Raw genomic sequence first — 26,550 nt, 5'->3', positions numbered from 1 at the left:
ATCCGGTCTTTCATGTCTCCATGATAAAACCGCATCACACCTCGCCCCTCTGTGCTCCCGGTCCAGCGCCGCCTCCTGCCCGTATTATCGACGGGGAGCCGGCTTGGACAGTTCGCCGGCTCATGGACGTCCGTCGAATGGGCCGGGGCTTTCAGTATTTGGTGGACTGGGAGGGGTATGGACCCGAAGAACGCTCCTGGGTGAAGAGGAGCTTCATCCTGGACCCGGCCCTCCTGGCCGATTTCTATCGTCGCCACCCGGACAAGCCTGGTCGGGTGCCAGGAGGCGCCCATTGAGGGGGGGTCCTGTTGTGTGGGCCGCCAGAAGAGGAGGTACTGCTGGCCCACCACCAGAGGGCGCCCTGCCTGAAGTGCGGGCTTCAGGCACGAGAGGGCGCTGCCGCCTCACGAACAAGCCGTGGTGACAGCTGTCACCCATCATCCGTGACAGCTGTCACTAATCATCACATCTGGTATAAAAGCAGGAAGACACCTCCACCAAACTGCCGAGATATCATCTTCATCTGGAAGTAATATCCTCAGCCTTTTGTAAATCTGTTATTGTGAGTGTTTGCAGGAGTACCGGTCCGTTTAGTGGAGGCTGTGCAAGACGGCGCTCTTTTTCTTCTGAGGGACCGCTGCAAAGTGTTGAGTGAGAGGTGGAGGTGGAATTCCCACCAGGATTGTTACTGGGTGTTCACACACCCACCCTTTGACTGTCTTTTGCTTTCTGCCAGCAGTACCAGATCCGACACGCCGGGAAGGTGGCCACCTGGGGATTCCAGGACTTGGCGGCTCCAGTATTCCTCAGGTTCGGTGGTGGTGGAAATCGTGTGGTTCCGGTTCGTTTCCAGACGGGCGTCTCCTATCGTCGAGCCTGCCCACACGACACCTTTATTAATTGACTGTTGCACATTCTGAATCTGCTGTGTTTGGTTGTGTCATTCACAACAGTAAAGTGTTATAATTTGACTCCTTCCATTGTCCGTTCATTTACGCCCCCTGTTGTGGGTCCGTGTCACTACACTTTCTCAACACAGAGCTTTAATTCATTTGAAAGCTTGACTCTTAGTCTTGTCCATCCAAATTGGAAGTCCCAAAAACCAGTTTTAGTTGTTATTATCTATCGTCCACCTGGTCGTTACTGTGAGTTTCTCTGTGAATTTTCAGACCTTTTCTCTGACTTAGCGCTTGGCTCAGATAAGATAATTATAGTGGGCGATTTTAACATCCACACAGATGCTGAGAATGACAGCCTCAACACTGCATTTAATCTATTATTAGACTCAATTGGCTTTGCTCAAAATGTAAATGAGTCCACCCATCACTTTAATAATATCTTAGATTTTGTTCTGACTTATGGTATGGAAATTGAAGACTTAACAGTATTCCCTGAAAACTCCCTTCTGTCTGATCATTTCTTAATAACATTTACATTTACTCTGATGGACTACCAAGCAGTGGGAATAAGTTTCATTACACTAGAAGTCTTTCAGAAAGCGCTGTAACTAGGTTTAAGGATATGATTCCTTCTTTATGTTCTCTAATGCCATATACCAACACAGTGCAGAGTAGCTACCTAAACTCTGTAAGTGAGATAGAGTATCTCGTCAATAGTTTTACATCCTCATTGAAGACAACTTTGGATGCTGTAGCTCCTCTGAAAAAGAGAGCCTTAAATCAGAAATAATGACTCCGTGGTATAACTCACAAACTCGCAGCTTAAAGTAGATAACCTGTAAATTGGAGAGGAAATGGCGTCTCACTAATTTAGAAGATCTTCACTTAGCCTGGAAAAAGAGTCTGTTGCTCTATAAAAAAGCCCTCCGTAAAGCTAGGACATCTTACTACTCATCACTAATTGAAGAAAATAAGAACAACCCCAGGTTTCTTTTCAGCACTGTAGCCAGGCTGACAAAGAGTCAGAGCTCTATTGAGCCGAGTATTCCTTTAACCTTAACTAGTAATGACTTCATGACTTTCTTTGCTAATAAAATTTTAACTATTAGAGAAAAAATGACTCATAACCATCCCAAAGACGTATCGTTATCTTTGGCTGCTTTCAGTGATGCCAGTATTTGGTTAGACTCTTTCTCTCAGATTGTTCTGTCTGAGTTATTTTCATTAGTTACTTCATCCAGAGCATGCCATAGGTATTAAAGGCACTCCGCTGCTGTGGTTTGAATCATATTTATCTAATAGATTACAATTTGTTCATGTAAATGGGGAATCTTCTTCACAGACTTAGGTTAATTATGGAGTTCCACAAGGTTCTCTAAAATTAGAAAGGTCTTGTCTCAGAGTGATGCTGAAAAACTAATTCATGCATTTATTTCCTCTAGGCTGGACTATTGTAATTCATTATTATCAGGTTGTCCTAAAAGTTCCCTGAAAAGCCTTTAGTTAATTCAAAATGCTGCAGCTAGAGTACTGACAGGGACTAGAAGGAGAGAGCATATCTCACCCATATTGGCTTACTGTTAATTCTAGAATAGAATTTAAAATTCTTCTTCTTACTTATAAGGTTTTGAATAATCAGGTCCCATTTTATCTTAGGGACCTCATAGTACCATATCACCCCAATAGAGCGCTTCGCTCTCAGACTGCAGGCTTACTTGTAGTTCCTAGGGTTTGTAAGAGTAGAATGGGAGGCAGAGCCTTCAGCTTTCAGGCTCCTCTCCTGTGGAACCAGCTCCCAATTCAGATCAGGGAGACAGACACCCTCTCTACTTTTAAGATTAGGCTTAAAACTTTCCTTTTTGCTAAAGCTTATAGTTAGGGCTGGATCAGGTGACCCTGAACCATCCCTTAGTTATGCTGCTATAGACTTAGACTGCTGGGGGGTTCCCATGATGCACTGAGTGTTTCTTTCTCTTTTTGCTCTGTATGCACCACTCTGCATTTAATCATTAGTGATTGATCTCTGCTCCCCTCCACAGCATGTCTTTTTCCTGGTTCTCTCCCTCAGCCCCAACCAGTCCCAGCAGAAGACTGCCTCTCCCTGAGCCTGGTTCTGCTGGAGGTTTCTTCCTGTTAAAAGGGAGTTTTTCCTTCCCACTGTTGCCAAGTGCTTGCTCACAGGGGGTCGTTTTGACCGTTGGGGTTTTTCCGTAATTATTGTATGGCCTTGCCTTACAATATAAAGTGCCTTGGGGCAACTGTTTGTTGTGATTTGGCGCTATATAAATAAAATTGATTGATTGAATTGATTGATTGATTGTTAAAAGAGATTTTTTTTTAATGAAAGACGTGCGGACGGATTGGCGCATCGGCTCACAGCCGGCGCGGCGCACCCGCCACAGGAAAACACCTCCGTTGGAAGCCTTAAGGACAAGTTGGAACATGCCCTGCTGTTAAACAATTTCTCAGATACTCACTCAACTGAAAGCCACCAAAAGCCGCCTGGATTTTACAAATGGTTATCAACACAGAGGTGTTTTTCCTGTGGCGGGCGCGCCGCGCCAGCTGCGAACCGACGCACCAATCTGTCTGCACGTCTTTCATTAAAAAAACTCCTTTAACAGTGGAATGTCCGGATAAACTGCTGATTCCGACCTCTTCTGAAAGTTCTCTGTTCTCTCACGACGTCGTGGGTCAACAGAGGCTTAAGTTTGGAGGTTTTCAGCTTGAAACAGGATGACGACGTCGCCTTGGAGCGCTGCGCGACGTCCCGCTCCGTGGGAAGTCCTTACAGCGATAGAAACAATCCATAATCTCTCATCAGCCGTTAAAATTTTCACCGAAAACCAGCTGAATTTCTCCAATGGTGTCCACTCGGATGTGCCTCATAGTTTTTGAAAAAATTTTGATCAAGCACAGCGCCAGTCTCTCAGCAACTTCTCAGACAAAGGAATTCCGATGAGGGGGCTGGACCACTCCTTCCACAAGGCGTGCTCACAGGCGAATGACGTCACCGATTGGCGTGAAAAAACTCTCGCTTGCCCACGAGGGTTCAAGCTTGGCTGATGTAATCACACGTGATTCAAATCCATATGGTTTTTTAAAAAAATAATAAGGTCGGATATTTTTCTCGCAGACCTCGTATTTCTCAACTGACTTAGAAACACTTTGGTATGCCAAGGAAAAATTAAAGGACTTGGTTGAGGATAGGAAAGTGTGGGATGACCTGCTTGGTCTGTTCCCACTGTGACCCAAAACTGAATAAGCAGCAGAAAATTCAATGAATGAATGATTTACTTTTATTTTGAGTCATTTTAATCATTTATTGTCTAGGAGCATTTCAAACTAGCATCATTGTCTCAAACAACAAACATTTTTGAAACAGAATCATCTTGTGAAGGAATTGTTTCATTTAGTGTTCTGAGCATTTCATAGCAGTGTGTCATTTTCTGAAACAGTTGTTTCATTTAGCATTTTCAATGTTTTGAGAAAGTGAGTTGTTATCTGAAGAGAGTGATTCATTTGTTGTTTAGAGCATTTTAAAAAAGCATTACTTTCTGAAACCACTGGGTCACTTGGTGTTTCAAACACATTGAAAAACAAAATTGTTTTTGAAACAATTAGTTAATTTACCATTTAGAATGCTTTGGAACTATGTGTACTTAATTATCTGAAGAAACTGATCCATTTATTGTGTAAAATGCATCACTTTCTAAAGCAATATGGTCATTTATTGTTTCAAGGACCATGAAACAGAATTATTTTTTGATTCTGAACCAAATGGCAGATTCCATCTGCAGGTAAACACTCAAAGTCATCAGGTGGGTTCCCTCACACTAATTGGCGTTTGGATAAGTTGCACCCCAGACAGCAAAAATCAAACTTTATGTGATCGAATCAACATTGAATTGTTGTTGGATTGAATCTTGCGCCCCTTAAAGGGCATTTTAAGATAATGCATAATAAACAATATGCACATCATTGGCTTTTAATGTGTGCATGCATTTGTGCTGAACTCAGTGAAACTGCAGCACAACAATCGATCAGAATGTTAATTTTGGAGGGTGTGTGTGTGTGTGTGTGTGTGTGTGTGTGTGTGTGTGTGTGTGTGTGTGTGTGTGTGTGTGTGTGTGTGTGTGTGTGTGTGTGTGTGTGTGTGTTCATGAGTGGGTGCGTGCAAGTGGGCGAGTGTTATTTTTGGGCACGCATGCGAAGGAGGAAGGCTGATGGTGTTGTGTTTCTGCTTATTCTCTGGATTTATGTTGTCTCCCAATTCTGCAAAAAAAAAATAAAAATCCTGGTCTTCGTTTTCCAGGCAGAGCTGAAGATGCCAGCGGTAGTCCCAACTGTCACCTCAGAGCTCGCAGTGACTCCCCAGGGAGAAGCAGGATGATCTAATTAGCCGGCGCCTGAAAATCTCAGCCAATAACACAGATAGCACCAGGCAGCAGGGAAGACGCACACGTACAACACAAAGACATTTCAGCAATGCAGCCGTTTATTTTATGCAACAACACCAAAAACATTCAGCACTTCTGGTGCACTGTGCTTCTGATTCAGAAAGATGGAACCAGAAAGAAAAAGAAACGAAGGTCAAACCTCATTTAAAACCAGTGATATTATGAGGATCGTCACTTCTCATTTCAGGTCATCTTTTTGTGGGGACGAGGAGTGTCCCGCGCTGCAGACGAGTAGACGGCGTAGTGCAAGGAGGCGAAAACTGCAGAGAGATTTATATAAGACCTTTTTACTCTCGATACCCTCAATGCATCACTCCGTGGAAGCACAGACCCTGCAAAATGCCTAAATGCTGCAAGTCTGACATATTTAAAAGTCGCCTGCCATTTAAAATTAAGAAAGCACCTTTTATAACACATGAAGCCCTTTTGGGGAGCAGGTGCAGACATTTTATTTTCAGTTTGGCAGCTTAGCCTGAGCCGGGAAAGACAGCTGTGTGTGTGTGTGTGTGTGTGTGCCATGTTTTGTCCAAAATGGGGGTAACTTGCACATTTTCATTCATTTCCAGCTTCCTTTCAGTGTCTGCATAATAACACGTCAGTCTGCTGCGAATCCTTTTTGTGACCTGTTTGTAAAATAGTGATCCCTGCTGTGACCCCCCCCCCCCCAACACACACACACACACACCACTACCACCACCCCTGAAATGAGATTCTGTCTGATGGTTGTGTCCGTAAACAAGGTTATTTGGTACGGAGGGGGGGAAATAGGTGCACAGGCTGCCTTGGGAGCGGCGGCGGCGGCGGGGGGGGTCCATGCACAATTGCTTCTTCGCTTACTCAAACTGTGAGAACATGCAAAGAGAGAGCGAGAGAGAAAACTGGCATTTTTTAAACTCCACATCCTATTAGGTCTGACACAGAGCAAATGTGGCGTGTTTGACTGAAGCGCGGCCTCTCCTCCGGCAGGCTCGGATGAGAGTGGGTCCGGCGTGATGTTGATGAAGAGCACACAAGCCTTCATCGTGACGAATGCTGCAGAGTTCCGAAGCTAAAACAGCGCAGCTATGGGCAGAGATCCTGAGAAATCCTCCTCCATCTTTCCTCCTCATTGTTAATTGTTCGTGTACGCTGCGGATGGAACACACAGAAGTGATGCACAGCCTCTCTCAAACAAAAAAAAGCTTCAAGACTTCTGCTGATGATGTAGGTGGGGGTATAAATAGGCTGTTATTTTTAACCCTTGCTACTCTGGCCTCATTTCCGCCTTTCTCCTGCTCTTCCTTCACCACCGTGGTGACTTTAGTGATAACGATGATTGCAAGCTCCAGATCCCAGTAAGTTGCAATCATAACGGGGTAAACTAGGACAGAAATGAGACTCCTGCGTTAATCCCCCAGTGCACCATGGCCCTGCTAACTGGCTGTTATATAAGAACCCAGAGAGCATGAAAAAGGAGGGAGAGAAAGATTGTGTGCCTCTGCATCTCGAAAAATGAAATCCCAAACTTGCCAGACCAGACCCGTGAGAACTGCAAGTCTTACAGTGAAGGATTTCATATAAAGTTTTGCTCTTAATTATTAAAGACAGATCTCTACTCGAGATAAGGTTGTAGATATACAGTGGGGTCTCCAGGGGGTTTGCTTTTTTCTTAATGGGGTGAGGTGCAGGCATGCTTATTTATGATGACACACACATCAGATAAAACTAACAAGCAGTTGACTGATTACACAACGTGATGTGCCACATATCAGCTGGTTGAGATAGGCCAAAGCACACCGAGTACCATGGGAATTTATTGATATTGATAACTTGCAAGTGGATGATCTATCCTGTTGTTAGGTGTTTCTTATACTTCTAAAACAGAAAGACCGCACAGCTACAATTTCACAAAATCATTTTTGGCAATTTTAAAACTTAAAAGAAAAATTTTGTGAATCCACATAACATTATTCCCATTATTTGCACATTTACTTTCTCTGCCATCTTTGCAACCCATGTTGGCATTGATGCCACAAGTGCTTCCAAGAAACCGCCACTTTTGGTTCATTTTATTGTGAAGACAGCAATTTGTTTAAAACTCAAAGGTTATCCTTTTGACAGCACACAAATGGCAATAAAAAAGATTTAGGAAAACTGAAAGGCTTAAATACTAACTACTACTAATACTAACTAAATACTAACCTATAACACAAACCAGCGATACCATACATGCAATTTCCTCCATGAATTGTGGGTCATTTGAGCATTTTTCTGACTTCGTGTTGTAACGCTGGTCATATTTGTGGACTTTTCAGCCAAACGTATTTGATCTATGATTAAAATGTAATCGGCAGGTGCACTGCAAAAACTTTTAAAATATGATGGGAGAGGAAGGAGTGAAAACATAAAAGTGACAAATCACTGCCCTTTGCAGTCTGTGTCATTTAGTAGGTGTGCTTCAGGCTCCAGAGAGCCATGCAGATGGGTCTGATCTAAAACGGTTTGATTCGTCACACCTTGGGATATGTGTGAATTTAACACCATATTATTGTTTAGGCAACAAGCAGCATTTTGTTAACAGTCACAGATTATCACCTTGAATTACAGGCTGCCTCGTTTAGGTCCCGTGGCTGAGCACAGTTTGAAAAATATAAATGGTCGGTCTTTTAATCAAGGAAATATGGTACCCAGTGCTGAACTTCATTTCATTCCTCTGTTTACTGGGCACATCCAGACTGCTATGTCTGGTACATGCAAGGGGTTTTTATGGGGCCGGACGTTTGTCCGATATGAGCAAAAATCTAGTGTTTATTACATAGAATACCATACTAAAGCATTGGGACTTTTGCTTTTGTCTGGTGAATGCAAATATCCAGGTTATACTGTATATCACACCAAAGGTGCTGAGGGAACATGCACAACACCTGCTCAGAATTAAAAACAAACAAACAAACAAAAAAAACAAAACAAAACAAAACTGATTAATGAAAACAAAAAATCAAGAAAACAGGTTTCTCTACGTGGTATTTAATAACCAACTTGTGTTTAGAAACACATGAAAGAAAAATCAGATAATGGATTTTATTTATTTTTTTTTCTGTTTTCTATTATGAAAACAAATAAATTTGTTTTGTGGGTTAAGCCGTGGTCACAATCCGCCGTACTTGCACGTGCGTGCAGTCTACTTGCAAAAACGTGGGCTAAATTTGGAGATCCGTACGTCGTAAGTACTGCCTCAGTACGAATTTAGGAGCACACAGACACGCCGTAGAGGTTTTAGTGCATGCAGAACTTTTGCTGCGGTCAGGCTGCGGATTCACCAGCAGTACAGATGACGCACGTTGTGAGTACTGCCTCAGTACGGATTCAAAGCAGCACATTTTCATTCAATTACTATTGAATTAACCAAATCCGTACATAGGCAGTACGGATTACGGCACTCACCACATACTATGGAGGCCGACAGACTTGCATGCATGACGCAGCTTCTCACTTGAACTTGGACTTTATTTCCAAACATCAGCAACACACACTCCACAGCTTCAGTCTGTTAACTAGCTGTAACTTTTCGAGGCAAGTAAACACTCATACAACTGGCCGCTGCAGGCTGGACATGCTCATGCATCGCTGACGCCGAAAAACACCTGCCGCTCCGGTCCCGCTCATAAAAAAGAAAAGCGACCCCACACACACACACACACACACACTGCTTTATTGTCAACTCTCTTTATCATTACACTCCTAGAGATGTGCGTTGAACGTACTCCCTCCCTCCTCTTGCTACTGCCTCCGTACGTTTTCACAAAAACGTAGTGGCCGTGGCATCCACAGAAAACGTACAGTGAAAAAAACCGCATGGTGGGTTGTGACCAGGGCTTTAGGTAGTGGGTCTTCCATTATTTTGTCTTTATTAATATTCATCACCGCGTGAGTTGCGGTCAGGTTTAATTTGTTAGTGGACCCACCCGTCACTGATCAGCTCCATCAAAGACAGAAAGAAGAATTGGGACAATTGGTAGGGATGGTCTGGACAGTATCCCATCAGCTCCAGCAGATCCACCATGCAGGAGCACGTACAGACAATCCAGACAGGTGTTGACTGTAGACTGGTGGTGCTGAAGGTTTGGCTTAATCAGATAACTTGAGAAACTGAGCCTGAAAGGATGATTTTGAATGATGAATGTCAGTATTCTGGTAGGGTCGTGGCGATTCTGGTGAAGCAGCTGCAATACTTGAAAATTGGGCTTTAGCCCCTTCAAGCCTCATGCTGAAGCCACCTGTGTAGATATGATCTGGAAAGATTCATTTTCAGCTCATTATTTTATGATTTTTATTCAAAAATCATTATTTGGGGGCGGGGTGCGGTTCGCTTATGAATGAACACATCATTTATTTAACCAGCTGTGACGAGCTATGACTAAACAAAAGTCATGACAAATGCTTCGATCAGTAAATTCTGCCACAGGCCAGTATTGTTTTTAATGATTGCATGATGCACTTCTGCTTTACACATGAGAGTATTTCTGCGGGTTTGTATTAGTGGACTAGGATGGTGCATTTAGTCACACTGTGTGTGACCAGCCTCTTTCAGACAGCTTTGAGGGTTTGGCACGGCTGGGTGCCAGCTCGTCTCAGCTCCAGCCAACTTGTGTGTGGAGAAGAGTCCACGTTGTGAACCTGTAGGCTCACACTCGACCACTCAGGAGTGTGCAATCCTCTGTTTGTATGATCTGCATGCATGATGGTGACATGGAATGTTGCAAACACTAATGTCGCACAATGCACACTGGGTCCCACACTGGATAAATTACACTCTCAACACAATTTGGTTGAAATATGTGTATCTGTTGACACAATCAAACCAGACCACTAGTTTTAATCTGGAGCGGGTGCTCTGAACAATAACTTGAGTGGACACATGCCAATACAGAAATTTGTTATTTCAACCATACGAGGTCTCTTAGAAAAGTATCCGACCTTTTTATTTTTTTCAAAAACTATATGGATTTGAATCATGTGCGCTTGCATCAGCCAAGCTTGAACCTTCGTGCGCATGCGTGAGTTTTTTCACAGCTGTCGGTTGCGTCATTCGCCTGTGGGCAGGCTGTGAGTGAGCACTGGTCCACCCCCCTCGTCGGATTTTTATTGCCAGGGAAATGGCTGAGAGGCTGCCGCTTTGCTCCATTAATTTTTTTTTCAGAAACTGTTAGAGACTGCCAGTTGGAAACCATTTGAAAGATTCAGATGGATTTCGGTGAAGATTCTATCTGTATCACACAGATTAAGGACCATTAAAACTGGATTAAAAACGGCCTGTCGATGGCCGCTCGGTGCGCCACGCGCCCTCCGCCGCTGTGGGCTGTCTTTAAAAAGGTTTTAACACTCCTTAATCCGTGTGACGCCGACAGAATCTTCACCGAAATCCATCTGAATCTTTCGAATGGTTTCCAACTGGCTGTCTCTAACAGTTTCTGATAAAAAATTCATGGAGCAAAGCGGCAGCCTCTCAGCCATTTCCCTGACAATAAAAATCCGACGAGGGAGGTGGACCAGTGCTCACTCACAGCCTGCCCACAGGCGAATGACGCAACCAACAGGCGTGAAAAAACTCACATGTGCACGAAGGTTCAAGCTTGTCTGATGCAAACGCACATGATTCAAATCCATATAGTTTTTGAAAAAAAATAAAAAGGTCGGATACTTTTCTCACAGACCTCGTATGTAGGCCCAAAGACCCATTTTGCTGGTGTTTATCTCCAGAATCCATTATGTCAGCTGGATGAGAGAGTCTACGACTCCCCCTGGAGGGGACACCAGTCCAAATGCAAGTTACTTCCCCAACCAAGACCAATGTCGCAGACCGAACGGTCTTCCTAAAGCTTGCCCCCCCCCGATGACGCGGTTCACGGATTATCACCTCATTTCTGCTTCAAACTGCACACCAGTCATCATCTATCTCAGCGACAAATATCTTAAGCTTTTGTACAACAATCATTTTCACATAAATTCAGCATTATTTCATTATTTAAAGGCGGCAGAAGCAATCAGAGCCCCATGGCTAAACGAGCTGCTAGCTGATGAAAATTCAATAAGGTATATCTTATATATTATATTCCAATTCTAAGGTGGAACTATGCCAGTATACAAAGGTATATCTAAATATCTAAAAAGGAAGAGTAAAATAGGAGAGTAGAAAAGAGTAGAGTAGAGCCACTTAGGTGCCTGGTCTTGAGAACCAGGGATGGCTCTGATGATGCATTCACTGCGCATCGGACATTTCAAAGCATCACGGAATTTTGCCTTGTTTCTGTTTAAAACTGACTTTAGAATGATTTAAGAGGTTTTACCTTTATCATCTGATGGTTAATTATCCCATTAATCCATTTGATTGCTTTGGGTGAAGAGACTCCGTCTCAGACATGCTGCTGTGGTCCGAAATGATGCATGCGCAAATGCAAAAGGTGGACAGATTTTTAGGGGGGGGACCGTTCGGTCTGCTACACCAGCACCCATTACAGCTGGTTGTACTGAGACAATGTAGATTAATTGTCTTGCCCAAGAACACAGACAGGTGGCATTAGCAGGATTTGAACCCAGGTCTACATATTGGTAGGCCCAATTATCCACTCAGCTACCTTTTTGGCAAACAGGTAGGTCAGTGTGATACTAGTATAGTAATATTACATACAATATCTAATGTAGACCTATACAGAACTTACTTCATATACAGGTATGCAAAATGATCCTTGTATCTTGATCAATTTCAACATGAAGACAACATGGAAGCAATTTCTTACTTCAGAACGAGCATTTATAGACTCCCTGTGCTAACCAGTTTTCATGGTCCACACTGACATGTTTTTATATAGCACAAAGTTCAAACCCCTGGTTTACCATACTATTGATGTTAGAGGCCTTCACGGGGGTTTTAAGCATTATGAATTTCAGGTGAATTTTCTGTGTTTTGATAAATGTTTGATAGCAGGTTATAAGGACAGTCATTCCGCTGTGGCATGGACACACTTGTCTCACAGTAAGAAGGTCCATATAGTATGCATTAGGTTTTTTTCTCTATTATAGATGAGGACTTGCGTTTGGAAGGGCATCAGATGTAATACTTGTGCCAAGGCAATATGCAGATTATAAAATTTGGAGTTCCATACCGGAGATGATCAGCTGTGGTGAACCGAAATGAAGGGGGGCACTTGAAATAGAGGGAGAGAGAGCGAGAAAGAGAAAACAACACAAAACCAAAACCCCCTGCTGTGTCCTACGAAGTCCAAATGAAATGCATTGTGTTGCTGAAGGTTGACTCAGTCTGTGTATGGTTCATCCCACTCTGTGTCCAGGATCACCACCACTGCAGCCTGTATGATGGACCTGCGCCGCTACCCTCTAGATGAACAAAACTGCACCCTGGAGATCGAGAGCTGTAAGTACCATTGTCCATGACAACCGGCACTCACACCCACAGGTAGGCGCAGAATTAAACAGTTTCCGCACACACAGCAAGCTCTGAAACCGTCTGCAAACAGGCTCCCTATAGTGCAGGAAGGCAGAGGCAGGTTGATGAGATTGTGTGTAAAATGCTGAGAAAGCCTGATGAGATATCAAGAGATGCACGTCAAGAAGAGGAACATCACTAATGGCTCGGTGACTGATAACATCCAGCCTAATTAATTCAACTCCAGCGGCGTCCCAAGATGAGGAGGAGCTTGATTAGGTCCAGTGTTTCAAAGGTGTTCTGACAGTAGATGCTACGTTCAGCACATTCTGAGCACGCTCCATGTTTAGGCTGTACAAAGAGTGTCGTTTCGTGTGGAGTTTGTAATTGTATGCCACCCAGTGTTCTCCAACCTGCTACAGGGGAACAACGGAGGGCGCGTAGAGGAGCACGAGAGAGAAAGTCGCGTTTTTATCTGGTTCTCCAGAGAAAAGGATTACGGGTCTGGGATGCAGTGTAGGCCTCAGTTGTTCTGGGTTTGATCACGCTTTTGCCAGCAGCACAAAAAAAAAAAAGAAAAAAGAGAGAGAGAGTGGGTCAGAACCGCCTTTCTTTGGTCCTCTCCCATTATGCTCGTCCTCCACTCTGCTCCATTTCCCTCTCTCCTTCCGCTCCTCATCTCCTCTTCTGTGCAGTTTCATCCTCTCTGCCTCCTCTTTTCTTTCCTCCCAGCCTTTTTATCTCTCTCTCTCCATCATTCATCATCTTTTTTCTTCTCCTCTTCCTCTCAAGCATATACACTAACCAACACAAAATGCCCCCCCCCCACACACACACACCTTCTCATGCACAGCTCCGGTTTTGATCAGCAGGCAGTATCTGCTCTCATATGGATTAACTGGCAACGAGTTTAACCCTGGAATTGCTTCATGCCAGATCGTGCTATTTTATTCACACTAATGAGCTCAGAGAACTTGCACTTCCCTTCACAAACTTGATGCATTTTTAACAGACAGGAATCTTACATCCCTGATACATCACTCATGAACTCATGTAGCTTCGGTCAGTGACGCCCCCCCTCCCCCAGCCACTGCACCACTATGCAGTTTCATATGTATACAAATAGATATTTTATTGCATAAACATTGATGTATAACATTACATAGCAAGAATTCTTTTTGTGCAGTGGAAATGGAGGAAATGGAGGTGACGTACCTTGCTGAACTTTCCCTCTTCATAAATGTCTTTCTGGTCCAGTCCCATCACAGCTGATCACATCTGATCGGTGGTAGACTCTGCCCAGTTAATACGACTCGTCTATGATTCATTTCTCTGATGGATGAAGTAGATAATGATTGACTTCTTGTTGTAATGTCTCCCTTGTTGTATATGAGAAAGGAATGAAGCTAACTGCCTGCTTGAAAAAGTAATATTCCTTTCATATGCTTGAATCTGGCACTCATCAATAACAGAATGACTTAATTGCGTCCACCAAGGACATAATAAAATCATCACCATTTATTTGTCTGTTTGTCTGTTAGCAGGATTATGTTAAAAGTACTGCACGGCTTTTGACGAAATTTTCACCACAGACACATACTAGGCCATGGAAGACTCCATTAGATTTTGGAGGTGATCTGGATCTGGATTCTGGATCAAGATTTCACTTTAAGGATTAGATTAGATGGAACTTTATTAATCCCTTGGGAAGACTCCCTCTATATAGGCTATATAGACTCCCTTTATATAGGCTTTAAATGATTACGTCAAAACTATTCCACTGATTCTCACCAAATTTACACCACAGGTAGATATTAGGCCATGGAAGACTCCAGTCAATTTTGGAGTTGATCCAGATTCAGATTTCAATTTGTACGCTTCACTTTGTTGGATTTTGATGATTACGTCAAAACTGCTTAACCCTCTGGGGCCGACGCCGTCGTATACGATGCTGAGACCAAGCTTTATTAAATTATAAATAACTTTTTAATGATATGAGATAGAAACTTACTTTTTTTGCTGAAAAGCTAACTCCACTGACTTTCAAGCCACCGTTCACCATCTTTGTACTCCTCATAGAAGCTGTGTGATGACATGAACAATGTGAGTGTCCAATCGGAATTTGTTCATCGTCACATGGTTTTCCAAAATCCAATCGTAGGGCAGATTCACCTCATGTGACACACCAAAGATTGTTTTTAGGAGTGATGTGTTACTAGTTGGCCCGTTTGAATAGCCCCCTGGCTGCTCCAATGCACCCTGCACCATTACGCACAGCAAAAGTGAAAGTGAGCAGACGGAGAGCCTCTCATACAATCTCACATGCTCAAACAGTGTGTGAGTATCAGGATTGCTTGACTAGTTTTCCTGTGAATGTTACTGGATAAGCCTGTGGCAAGCTCTGTCGCTCCGGCGTAGAGCACTGTTTACCATATCAATGGAGCGAGGGGGGAGGGGCCGCTCCTCAAACTAAATGAGCCTCGAAGTGTGAATGTTGCTTTCAGAGCAGGAGAGAACAAACACACAGTCAACTTCATAGTAGAAGTTTGTGATGTGACCTTTGTGTAATAGCAGACAGAAATTGCTTTGAGATGAAGTCAAACAAAGCGCATAGACCATTTTGTATATATTGTTCAAAATGTGCATTTGTGTTTATTGATTGGGCCTTTTTGTTGTACAGTCTTTCGCACAAGAGCCCAAATTACCTTTACAAAGTATCAAAACAGTTGTTTATTATAGTTTGCTGTGTGTTTTGAATAAATGTGTGTAGAAAATTATTTTCCACTTTACTTTTTCCTTTCTTATTTCTGATTGTAAACCTTTATTACACTTATAAAACACAACTATAGCATATATATTTTGAAAGTACAGGTTGTCCTGAAAAAAAAGAGACATAAAACTTGATTGTGGGATGCAGGGAGAACTGTTAACACCAATAATAAAACATTTATGCCAGGCGAGTGAACTGTCCAAAAAATGCCCTCAGACCCCAGAGGGTTAATGGATATTCGCCACATTTTCACCATACATGGTGTTAGGCCTTGGAAGACTCCATTAAATTTTAGAGGTGATCTGGATCTGGATTCTGGATCAGGATTTCACTTTGTAAACTTTTAAGGATTGCGTCAAAACTACTTCATGAATATGACATCACGATGTAAAACCAAGCTCAGGAACACACTATTTCTTTTCAGCTTGTGAATTAAATATCAGATTGCAACATTTTGATCAGTTGGACCATTCTGGATCAGTATGGAATTATTGCATTGTGTTATGGAATCCGGATTCAGGTAAAGTCCGGATCACAATGTGAATCACATATGTTTTATTTTGAGTCCTTGTCAACCCTTGGCGGATGTCAGAAAATCTCTGATTGCTCTTTTTTCAATTCATACAGAATTAGTTTCACACGGGCAGGTGGTGTAATGTAATTACTTTCAGATTTTCTCCATCCATCTGAATGCACCATTTCAGTCATTTTTATGGACAGCATGCTCCTTTGTCAGTAAATATTCTGCCAAATTTGACCTTTTATAAAATGGCCCATCAACATTAGATCATTATACCAATCCTGCGTGAGCAAACACATCAATAAATATTCCATCATATCCTGTGGAAAAGGACCACCTACTCTACTTTGATACTCAAAAAAAACGTACCTCTACACAGAGCATACCCATTACACAGGATACACTGATGTACAGAACACAAACAGCCCAAAAAATGAAAGTGACTTAAGACAGATCTGTTCAATTACTGAGCAGAGGACAGTAGGAAAAAAATGCAGAAGACTGGCAATTTACTTTTTTTCATTGAGGGTTCATGGTGTTGAATCAGGCCTGTTTATTGAGTAGTCACTCCCATCTCTGTTATTTATACAGGTATTTCTTGTTCCGTCAAAATTGGCCATAAATACTACAGACATCCTGTGGAAAATTATTGTATGCCACCTCCCCATATGAAACTAATCCCATTCAAATTGGACTTCAGATTATAATCCTTGTCTTTGACACAGTGGCAAAAAGAAAAAGTTGAACATTTTTAAGTCATTTTAAGTCAGTAATGACTGATTTTTCTGTTGTCCTCTCATAGAATACAATGAACATCTAATTTACTCTATGCCACATACCACCAACATGTGAATGCGGTATCTAACACTCTTTTTTGACATCATCTGTGTCATATTTATTGGAACAGAAGTAACTGAATCAGCTTTCCTGGCCATCCACCGAGCTGAGCGAAATAATGACAGTGAGGAGCGAAATAATGGCACTGTGCAGGGCAGAGGTGGACCCGGAAGACAAGACACTCCAAGGAGTCATGTGTCATCCATGGGTAGCATTTTCTTCAACCTCTATTTGAACCCATTGGCGGGATCTCAGAAGAGTCTAATTGGGGTGATGTGAGGTTGCACTTGCTTTGGATGATAATAGCTGTTGCAGAGTCAGCATGCACTGTGCCTAGAATATGCATATGCAACACCACAGCTGTGTTGTGTTTTTAAAAAAATGATGCAATTTTCACATTTACATTGATCTTTGTTTTATTGCAGACAGTATTAATCAAAGATATTCCATGTTTTGTGTGGTCAACTGCACCTCGGCTGTGAATAGATATACATTCTTGTATTTAAAACCTTGACCACATTTACCACTTTGTAATGTTGCCATTCCTTTTCATAATACTGAAAATATGTTTTGGCATTGATGAGACCAAGCAGTGAAGCATTTCAGGTGTTATTTTGTCCCATTTTTCTTGTAAACACATCCTAAGGGTGTACAATAGCATGTGATTGTCATTTCAAAATCTCCACATATTCTCACTTGAGGACAGGCCTTGAGTGCATGCAGACAAGTCCAGTAACCATACTTTTCTTTCTGCAGCCATGCCTTTGTAAGAGTCTTGACGGGAGTGCCGAGAATTTTGACCAAGACTGTACCTGTCAAATCACAACAGCCCTAAAACAGCACCAAACTTCAGTGAAACAAAGATTTTAATGTTGCATTTTGAATCAAAGCGTCCGAGTTTAATTATTCTTCATATTGGAAGAGGGTGCTGCCTGTGGTACACAAACTCAGAACTCAGAGCACGCAGGTTGATGGCTGCTCTGTTTGTGTCTGCAGTGCTGCATGCCAAACATCACACATGCTGGCCTCAGTGGCTTCCGTCCATGTGTACCAAACAAACGAGATTAGCTCCAAATTGCTTCTGCTTACAGTTCGGTGGAGCTGTAAAAGAGCACTGATTTCATCTGAAAGTGCTAACAGCATAACACAACAACCACAACATGGAATATTTTGAATTCACTGCAGTCTGCAGCGTATTGGACTATACATTATTGCATTATTGATTTTCTATGTACAATATTTATTTTATTTTACTGCCTCAAAAAACTTAGTGTTGATGTGTGTAGTTATGTGGTTTTAGCCTTCACAATGAAACGCTTCAGGGATGACTTAATATTTTTCATGAAAATTCAGTAAGGTATGTCTTCTATAATACATTCCAGTTCTAAGGTAGAACTATACCAAGGTATATCTAAATAGCTAAAAAAAAATAAAAAAAATGGAAGAGTAGAATAGAGCAGAGCCACTTAGGTGCCTGGTCTTGAGAACCAGGGATTATATGTTGAAAAGCTTTTTTATCTCGTGGGAACTCTCCATGTCGTCTTAAGTTGTCAGCTATTGTTTTGACTTTTTTTAAGTTTTCTAACAACCATAAGAACAACTTCATAAGATTTTCATTGCTTTACTGACTTGCAGACAGTCAGAGAATATAGATTTATTTAATTTTTTATTTTATTTTAAATGTAGCGTTTCATAGTTTTAGTCACCCTTGAATTTTAATAAATGTGTCACGTTTGCAAACTTTTTTTCTTTATTCTGGAAGATCTTGCAATGACTAAGTCACTGTATAGTGCATCCAGAAAGTATTCAAAGCACTTCACTTTTCCCACATTTTGTTTTTTTGCTGCACCAATCCTTGGGCAGTTTTGTCCATTCCTCTTTGCAGCACCTCTCAAGAATCAGAATCAGAATCAGAATTTCTTTATTGCCAAAACAAAGTATTGCAAAAGTGCAATATGTAGATGTGCAAATAAGCAATAGTAGTGCAAAATAAACAAGAACATCAAAGGCTAATTGCCATTAAGTAATGGAATTGCACTGGGGATAAATGAGACCTGAAATCGGTTAAGGTGCATTTACACATAAGCAAGATGCGTTACGAATGTAATTTTTCTGTCATTCGTGACACATTCCTGACATTCTTAATGTGACTTAACACATCTGAATAGGTTTCCTAATAGTGCGTGTTGGTGCATGATATTCTTGATATTCGTGGAGCATGTTTTTGCCTGTCAAAAAATCTTCCACGAATGTCACACACCACCCTCATTTCGTCTCACGTCGTGGAGGTTGCAACTGAGCGTATTGATCCGTCTTGATGAGTATTGATCCTTAATAGAACGTGACAACATTCGTAGTGGTTCCTGTGATGGTTCTTGGAGCCCAGACTGTCACGCGTTATTACGAAGTGACACGGAAACTGTCAAGTTTTGACACGACTTGTAACGTGGTGTCACATTTCACTGCGGACACGACAAATCAGTTTTCTGTCACGTGCGCACAATTAAACTCGGCTCCACAGCATTCAGTTTGATGCAGTATGTCAAAGAGGAACAGTGACACAAAGTCAGCCAAGTGTCGTTCCACAGTTCCTGCTGAAGCTCCTCAGGATGCTCCCGCAGGTGTTCCACCTGCTGTTATTGAGCGGGAGAACAAGTCTGAGCCAGAGGAACCAGAGGAGACTCACGTGCAGCCAGACATCTCTGCACCTCCTCCAGTCCGGCGGAGGAAGAGGCGCGCACACTGTTGTGAAAGTGTAGTGACACGGACCCACAACAGGGGGCGTAAATGAACGGACAATGAAAGAGTCAAATATGAACACTTTACTGTTGTGAAAAGCACAACCAAACACAGCAGATTACAGAATGTGTACAATAGTCAATTAACAAAGGTGACATGTGGGCAGGCTCGAGGATAGAGGACGTCTGTCCTGAGAAGAACCGGAACCACACGATTTCCTCCGCCACCGAACCTGGAGAATACTGGAGCCGTGATGTCCCGAAAACCCCAGGTGGCCACCGTCTCCGCGTGTCGGATCTGGTACTGCTGGCGAGGAGCAGAGACAATCAGATGTGGGTGTGTGAACACCCAGTAACAACAATGGTGGAACTCCACCTCCACCTCTCATTCAGAAAGCTGGCACGTGCAGTAGTATGTATACTTATCAAAGGTTTGGAGTGAAGACGTCAGTCCAAACCCAGCCTCCAGCTGCAAGCACTCACAAAACCTACTGCAAAAATAGCACAAGCAAACACTGTCTGTGGTAGACAAAACAATGGCTGAGAACAAATTACCTCCTAAGGTAGACGATATCTCAGCAGCGAGGTGGAGATGAAGTCCGGTCTTTATGGAGTGGCAAGATGAAGTGCAGATGAGTGACAGCTGTTGTGAGATAATGAGTGACAGCTGTCACTCCCGGCTGTGTCCATGGTGACTGCGCCCTCTCGTGCCTGAAGCCCGCACTCCAGGCAGGGCGCCATCTGGTGGTGGTGGGCCAGCAGTACCTCCTCTTCTGGCGGCCCACACAACACACACAATTAAACCCTGCTGCACCGCATTCAGTTTGATTGCTGACACCAAGTCGGCTAAAAGTCTCATTTCAGTGCTCTTCAGCGTGCTCCTGCAGGTGTTCCACCTGCTGCATGTGCCTGATGTTTTGGAAAACGCGTGAGACGTGAGCCACATGAAGCCACACATCTGGCTCTGTCCGTCTCCTCCTCCTCCTCCTCTCTGCGCCACTCCATGGCACAGAGCCCAACTATGCATGCAGTCACAAAGTTCTTCTGAAAAACTGGAGTGATCTGAATTCAGTTGGATGAATATGGGGGTGTGTGTGGAGACAATTCACCTCGTTCACAACGTGACAGAACTTAACAATGCACTGTTACGCGCAATAGCACACAGTAGCGCGCAACAACGCGCAACAACGCGCAACAACGTGGAACATTATTCTTGACCGTGCGTAATGGTTCCTGATAATTCTCCAGCAACACGTGCCATTAATCGTAAAGTGTGGTAACAGGTTGCAGCAGTTCCTGAGGACACCTGACGCCTCTGCCCCGAATCATCACATTCATGATCAGCGGCCAAGAATGTATACTTTGTGGCATTCATGACTTGTCGTCGTTATGTGTAAACGCAGCATTAGTCCTCCTCATAGGAGCCCTAAAACGATGGCCTGAGGGCAGAAGCTCAAACTTTTTTTTCAGTGGGTGATTAGGACAATCCAGAATAGCATTAGCCTTTCTCAGGACCTGTCTGTTATAAATAGACATTACCCCAGCCTGCTGACCTCCTGAGATTTTTCCAGCAGTTTTGACAAGACTGCCGAAATGACTCTTATTGGCTCAATCCAAGTTCCGTCAGGCTGGATGGGGAGCGTCGGTGCACAGCCATTTTCAGATCTCACCAGAGACGTTCAATCAGATTCAGGTCTGGGCTCTGACTGGGCCACTCAAGGACATTCACAGAGTTGTCCTGAAGCTACTCCTTTGATATCTTAGCTGTGTGCTTAGGGTCAGTGTCTTACTGAAAGATGGACCGTCGCCCCAGTCTGAGGTCAAGAGCGCTCTGGAGCAGGTTTTCATCCAGGATGTCTCTGTACATCGCTGCATTCATCGTTCCCTCAATCCTGACTAGTCTCCCAGTTCCTGCTGCTAAAAAACATCCCCAGAGCATGATGCTGCCACCACCACGCATCACTGTAGGGATGGTGCCTGGTCCCTCCAAACATGACCCCTGGCATTCACACCAAAGAGTTCAATCTTTGTCTCAACAGACCAGAAAATTTTGTTTTTCACGGTCTGAGAGTCCTTCAGGTGCCTTTTGACAGACTCCAAGCAAGCTGCCTTGGACCTTATACTACGGAGTGGCTTCCGTCTGGCCACTCTACCATACAGGCCTGATTGGTGGATTGCTGCAGAGGTGGTTGTCCTTCTGGAAGGTTCTCCTCTCATCACAGAGGAATGCTGGAGCTCTGACAGAGTAACCACTGGGTTCTTGCTCACCTCTCTGACTAAGACACGTCTCCCCAATCGCTCAGTTTTAGCTCTAGGAAGAGTCCTGGTGGATCAGAAAGTCTTCCATTTATGGATGATGGAGGCAACTGTGCTCATTGGGACCTTCAAAGCAGCAGAAATGTGTCTTTACCCTTCCCCAGATTTGTGACTCGAGACAATCCTGTCTCAGAGGTCTACAGACAATTCCTTTCACTTCATGCTTGGTTTGTGTTTTGACACACACTGTCAGCTGTGGGACCTTATATGTAGACAGGTGTGTGCTTTTCTAAATCATGTCCAGTCAACTGAATTTATCCCAGGTGGACTCCAGTTAAACTGTAGAAACATCTCACGGATGATCAGTGGAAACAGGATGCACCTGAGTTCAATTTTGAGCATTTTGGAATAAGGCTGTAACATAAGAAAATATGGAAAAAGTGAAGTGCTGTGCATACTTTCTGGATGCACAATAGGTGCGCTGAGCATGTGGCATCATATTCAAGAAGACTTGAGGCTGTAATTTCTGCCAAAGGTGCATCAACAAAGTATTGCCAAAAGGGTGTGAATACTTATGTACAGGTGATTTCTTAGGTTTTTTATTTTTAATAAATTTCCAAACATAAAAAAAACAAACAAAAATGTTTTCATGTTGTCATGCGTTGTCAAGTGTTGAGAGTAGAATTTTAAGGGAAAAATAAATTTCATCAATTTTGGAATAAGATTTTGGAGTAACATGACAAAATGATGAATACTTTCCGGATGCACTGTAAAAATCTGATTAAACACAACCTAATTTTCTTAAATTTCAGGAAAATTGTCCAAGAAAATATTTAGCTGTAAAAATCTGTATTTTCTAATATAAATAGTTTGTTCTTTAAAATTATTTGTTAAAAAAGTTTAAATATGCCACAAGGAGAGGGACTGGCCACCCTACATCTTCATTCCGTGGTTCAACATGGACCCGGCGCCACGAGGGGGCGTTTGGGGCGACGCCCCCTCACGTCATCAACCTCGCCCCCTCGGATGTGAGAGTTATCAAAAATAAAAATAAAAAAGAAAGAAAAAGAAATATTGGAAAATATAGCGCCTCGCAGTTTCATGGATTTTTTAGTCCAATTTTGCATGCTTTTTTTTTTTTTTTACAGCGCATTGTGCTCTGCTTCCTCATCAAGCAGGCCGGTGTTCTGTCGAGATGACGGGACACCTGTTGTGGCACCGCGAAGGGAGAGTACGCACATTGTGTTCTGCGTGTCTCTTTATAAGAACCTTCTCACCCAGAAGAAAAAAGAGCACCAACAACTACCCATAACTGTGTTCTTCACTCGGAAAAAGACACCTGCAGTGAGGTGTGACTCAGTGGAAAAAGTGGCGCCATGATGAAGAGGCACGGTCAGAGGATCTGTGAAATACTGGTCAGTCACTATTAATAATTTCTTATGTGTCCAACCTCATAGGTTGATCGTTAAAATTAAATTCGTTAGTTAGTTCTAAAAGCCATCATAATTATTTATAGGAAAACGTTCTATTTTTATTTCTCAAACAAATGTTTGGGCCTGAAAACAGGTTGGTCTTATTTTTCTACTAAGGTTTGAACTTTGAGAGTGTTTACACACGAGAGAAAAGTGAGAAAATGTTAATGCCTGTTTGAGAAAAGTGTATAAAGTGTGTAGTGAGGGGTTTTACAGCCTTAAAACGTCTATAATAATTGTAAAAAATAATGCTGACTACTTCGCGAATTTCTCCTATTGCGGGTTATTTTTAGAACGTAACTCCCACGATAAATGAAGGATCACTGTATATCTACATGACAGGTTTATCTTTGACCCATTGTGTGACTGTCATGCCCAATTGCGCTGTGTTTGCGCTTATGATGGAGGGCTGTATGTGGGGTTAATCTACTGTCTCTTGTCGTTTCTCAGGTCAGTTGTTGGTTTGGTTTTGTGGTATGCAGGAGATCACTTGACCGAGGGTCTATACGTTCAAATAATAATTAAAAAAAATACTGTCATCACTCTTTACTTTTACTCAGTCAGTCTCTTACAACGGTGTAGCCTAAATACACGAGCTTTCTAGGAGCACACCCAATTCATTACGCACGCTCAGAGGCACATCCCCTCCGGTGCGCACTTTTTTTGGGGGGGGGGCGACCCCGCCCCCTGTGATAAACTCATCGCCCCCTTAATATTTTTTTTCTGGCGCCGGGACTGGTTCAACATTTGTGCTAATTCAACGATTGCATCCTCAAAGGTTATTAGAAATGCCTACCGGACTTATTTTACTGATTTGTACATGAAAGCATTTATACAGTACTGCAGGTGTGCACTGAATCTAAACATGCACTTTTAGTATGCCACACACACCTCTCTATGGATTTATTGATGTGTGAATGCTGCTTGTTGATGTATGTGGGTATGAAGTACATGCCAGCATCCAAATTTTATTTATATATATATATATATATATATATATATATATATATATATATATATATATATATATATATATATATATATATATATACACACACAGTGGAGAAAATAAGTATTTGACCCCCTCTCAGTTTTGCAGGTTTTCCCACCTACAAAGAATGGAGAGGTCTGTAATTTGTATCGTAGGTAGACTTCAACTGTGAGAGACAGAATCTAAAAAAAAAAAAAATCCAGAAAATCACATTGTATGATTTTTAAATAATCAATTTGCATTTTATTGCATGAAATTGCCCGCCTGTGGATTCACCACCTGCAGAGGGGGCCATGGGGGTCGGGTGCAGAGAGGATTGGGTGGCGGTCGAGGCCGGGTGGCCCGGCGGCCCGGTCCATGCTCACAGCCCCTGGCTGTTGGGACGTGGAATGTCACCTCGCTGGGGGCAAGGAGCCTGAGCTTGTGCGGGAGGTTGAGGGATACCAACTAGAGATAGTCGGGCTCACCTCCACACACAGCATGGACTCTGGTACCCAACTCCTGGAGAGGGGCTGGACGCTTCATTTTTCTGGCGTTGCCCATGGGGAGAGGCGGAGAGTTGCGGTTGCATTGCTTATTGCTCCCCAGCTCAGTCGCCATGTGTTGGAGTACACTCCGGTGAACGAGAGGGACGAACGAGACCTGTCCCTACGCCTTCGGGTCAGGGACAGGTCTCTCATTGTTGTCTCGGCCTACGGGCCGAGCAGCAGTGCAGAGTACCCGACCTTCCTGGAGTCCCTGGGAAGGGTACTAGATAGCGCTCCGACTGGGGACTCCATTGTTCTCCTGGGGGATTTTAACGCCCACGTGGGCGGTGACAGTGAGACCTGGAGGGCTGTGATCGGGAAGCACGGCCTCCCCGATCTGAACCCGAGTGGTGTTCAGTTGTTGGACTTCTGTGCTAGTCACAGTTTGTCCATCACGAACACCATGTTTGAGCACAAGGGTGTCCATAAGTGCACGTGGCACCAGGACACCCTGAGCCGGAGGTCGATGATCGATTTTGTAGTCATATCATCTGACCTTCGGCCACGCGTCTTGGACACTCGAGTAAAGAGAGGGGCAGAGCTGTCGACCGATCACCACCTGGTGGTGAGTTGGATCCGCTGGGAGGGGAGGAAGCCAGTCAGACCTGGCAGGCCCAAACGTATCGTGAGGGTCTGCTGGGAACGACTGGCGGAACCCTCTGTCAGGGAGGTCTTCAACTCCCACCTCCGGGAGAGCTTCTCCCAGATCCCGGGAGAGGTTGGAGACATGGAGTCCGAGTGGACCATGTTCTCCACCTCCATTGTTGATGCGGCCGCTCGTAGCTGTGGTCGCAAGGTCTCTGGTGCCTGTCGCGGCAGCAATCCCCGAACCCGGTGGTGGACACCGGAAGTAAGGGATGGCGTCAAGCTGAAGAAGGAGTCCTACTTATCTTTGTTGGTAGGTGGGACCCCAGAGGCAGCTGACAGGTACCGGCAGGCCAAGCGTGCCACAGCCCGTGCGGTCGCACAGGCAAAAACTGGGTCTGTGAGGAGTTCGGGGAGGCTATGGAGGAGGACTATCGGTCTGCCTCGAAGAGATTCTGGCAAACCGTCTGACGCCTCAGGAGGTGGAAGCAGCTCTCCACCGGCACTGTTTGCGGTGCAGGTGGGGAGCTGTTGACCCTGACTGGGGATGTTGTTGGGCGGTGGAAGGAGTACTTCGAGGATCTCCTCAATCCCATCGTCACGTCTTCCGAAGAGGAGGCAGAGACTGGGGACTCAGAGGCGGACTCACCCATTACCCAGGCAGAAGTCACTGAGGTGGTTAGAAAGCTCCTCGGTGGCAAGGCTCCTGGGGTGTATGAAATCCATCCTGAGTACCTTAAGTCTCTGGATGCTGTGGGACTGTCTTGGCTGACACGCCTCTGCAACATCGCATGGCGATCGGAGACAGTGCCTCTGGATTGGCAGACCGGGGTGGTGGTCCCTCTGTTTAAGAAGGGGAACCGGAGGGTGTGTTCCAACTATAGGGGGATCACACTCCTCAGCATCCGCGGTAAGGTCTATTCCAGAGTACTGGAGAGGAGAATTTGACCGATGGTCGAACCTCGGATTCAGAAGGAGCAGTGTGGTTTTCGTCCTGGTCGCAGCACACTGGACCAGCTCTACACGCTCCATCGGGTGCTCGAGGGTTCATGGGAGTTCACCCAACAAGTCC

At 43.8% G+C, this 26,550-nt stretch overlaps 1 protein-coding gene across 2 annotated transcripts in view; it reads left to right on the top strand.

Annotated features, from left to right (window-relative positions):
* The window catches only part of gabrb2a (gamma-aminobutyric acid type A receptor subunit beta2a), a 183,673-nt gene that overhangs the window by 118,739 nt on the left and 38,384 nt on the right, over positions 1 to 26,550 (top strand). For both annotated transcript variants that reach the window (XM_034181247.1, XM_034181246.1), the window contains exon 5: positions 12,688 to 12,770. In XM_034181247.1, coding sequence (XP_034037138.1) covers positions 12,688 to 12,770 — 83 coding nt within the window. The remainder of the gene's footprint in view (positions 1 to 12,687; positions 12,771 to 26,550) is intronic.

This window comes from Thalassophryne amazonica, chromosome 11, assembly GCF_902500255.1.
Source record: "Thalassophryne amazonica chromosome 11, fThaAma1.1, whole genome shotgun sequence".
NCBI classification, from domain to species: Eukaryota; Metazoa; Chordata; class Actinopteri; order Batrachoidiformes; family Batrachoididae; genus Thalassophryne; species Thalassophryne amazonica.
Note: the sequence above shows the minus strand (reverse complement) of the source record. Positions and strands in the feature narration are given on the sequence as shown.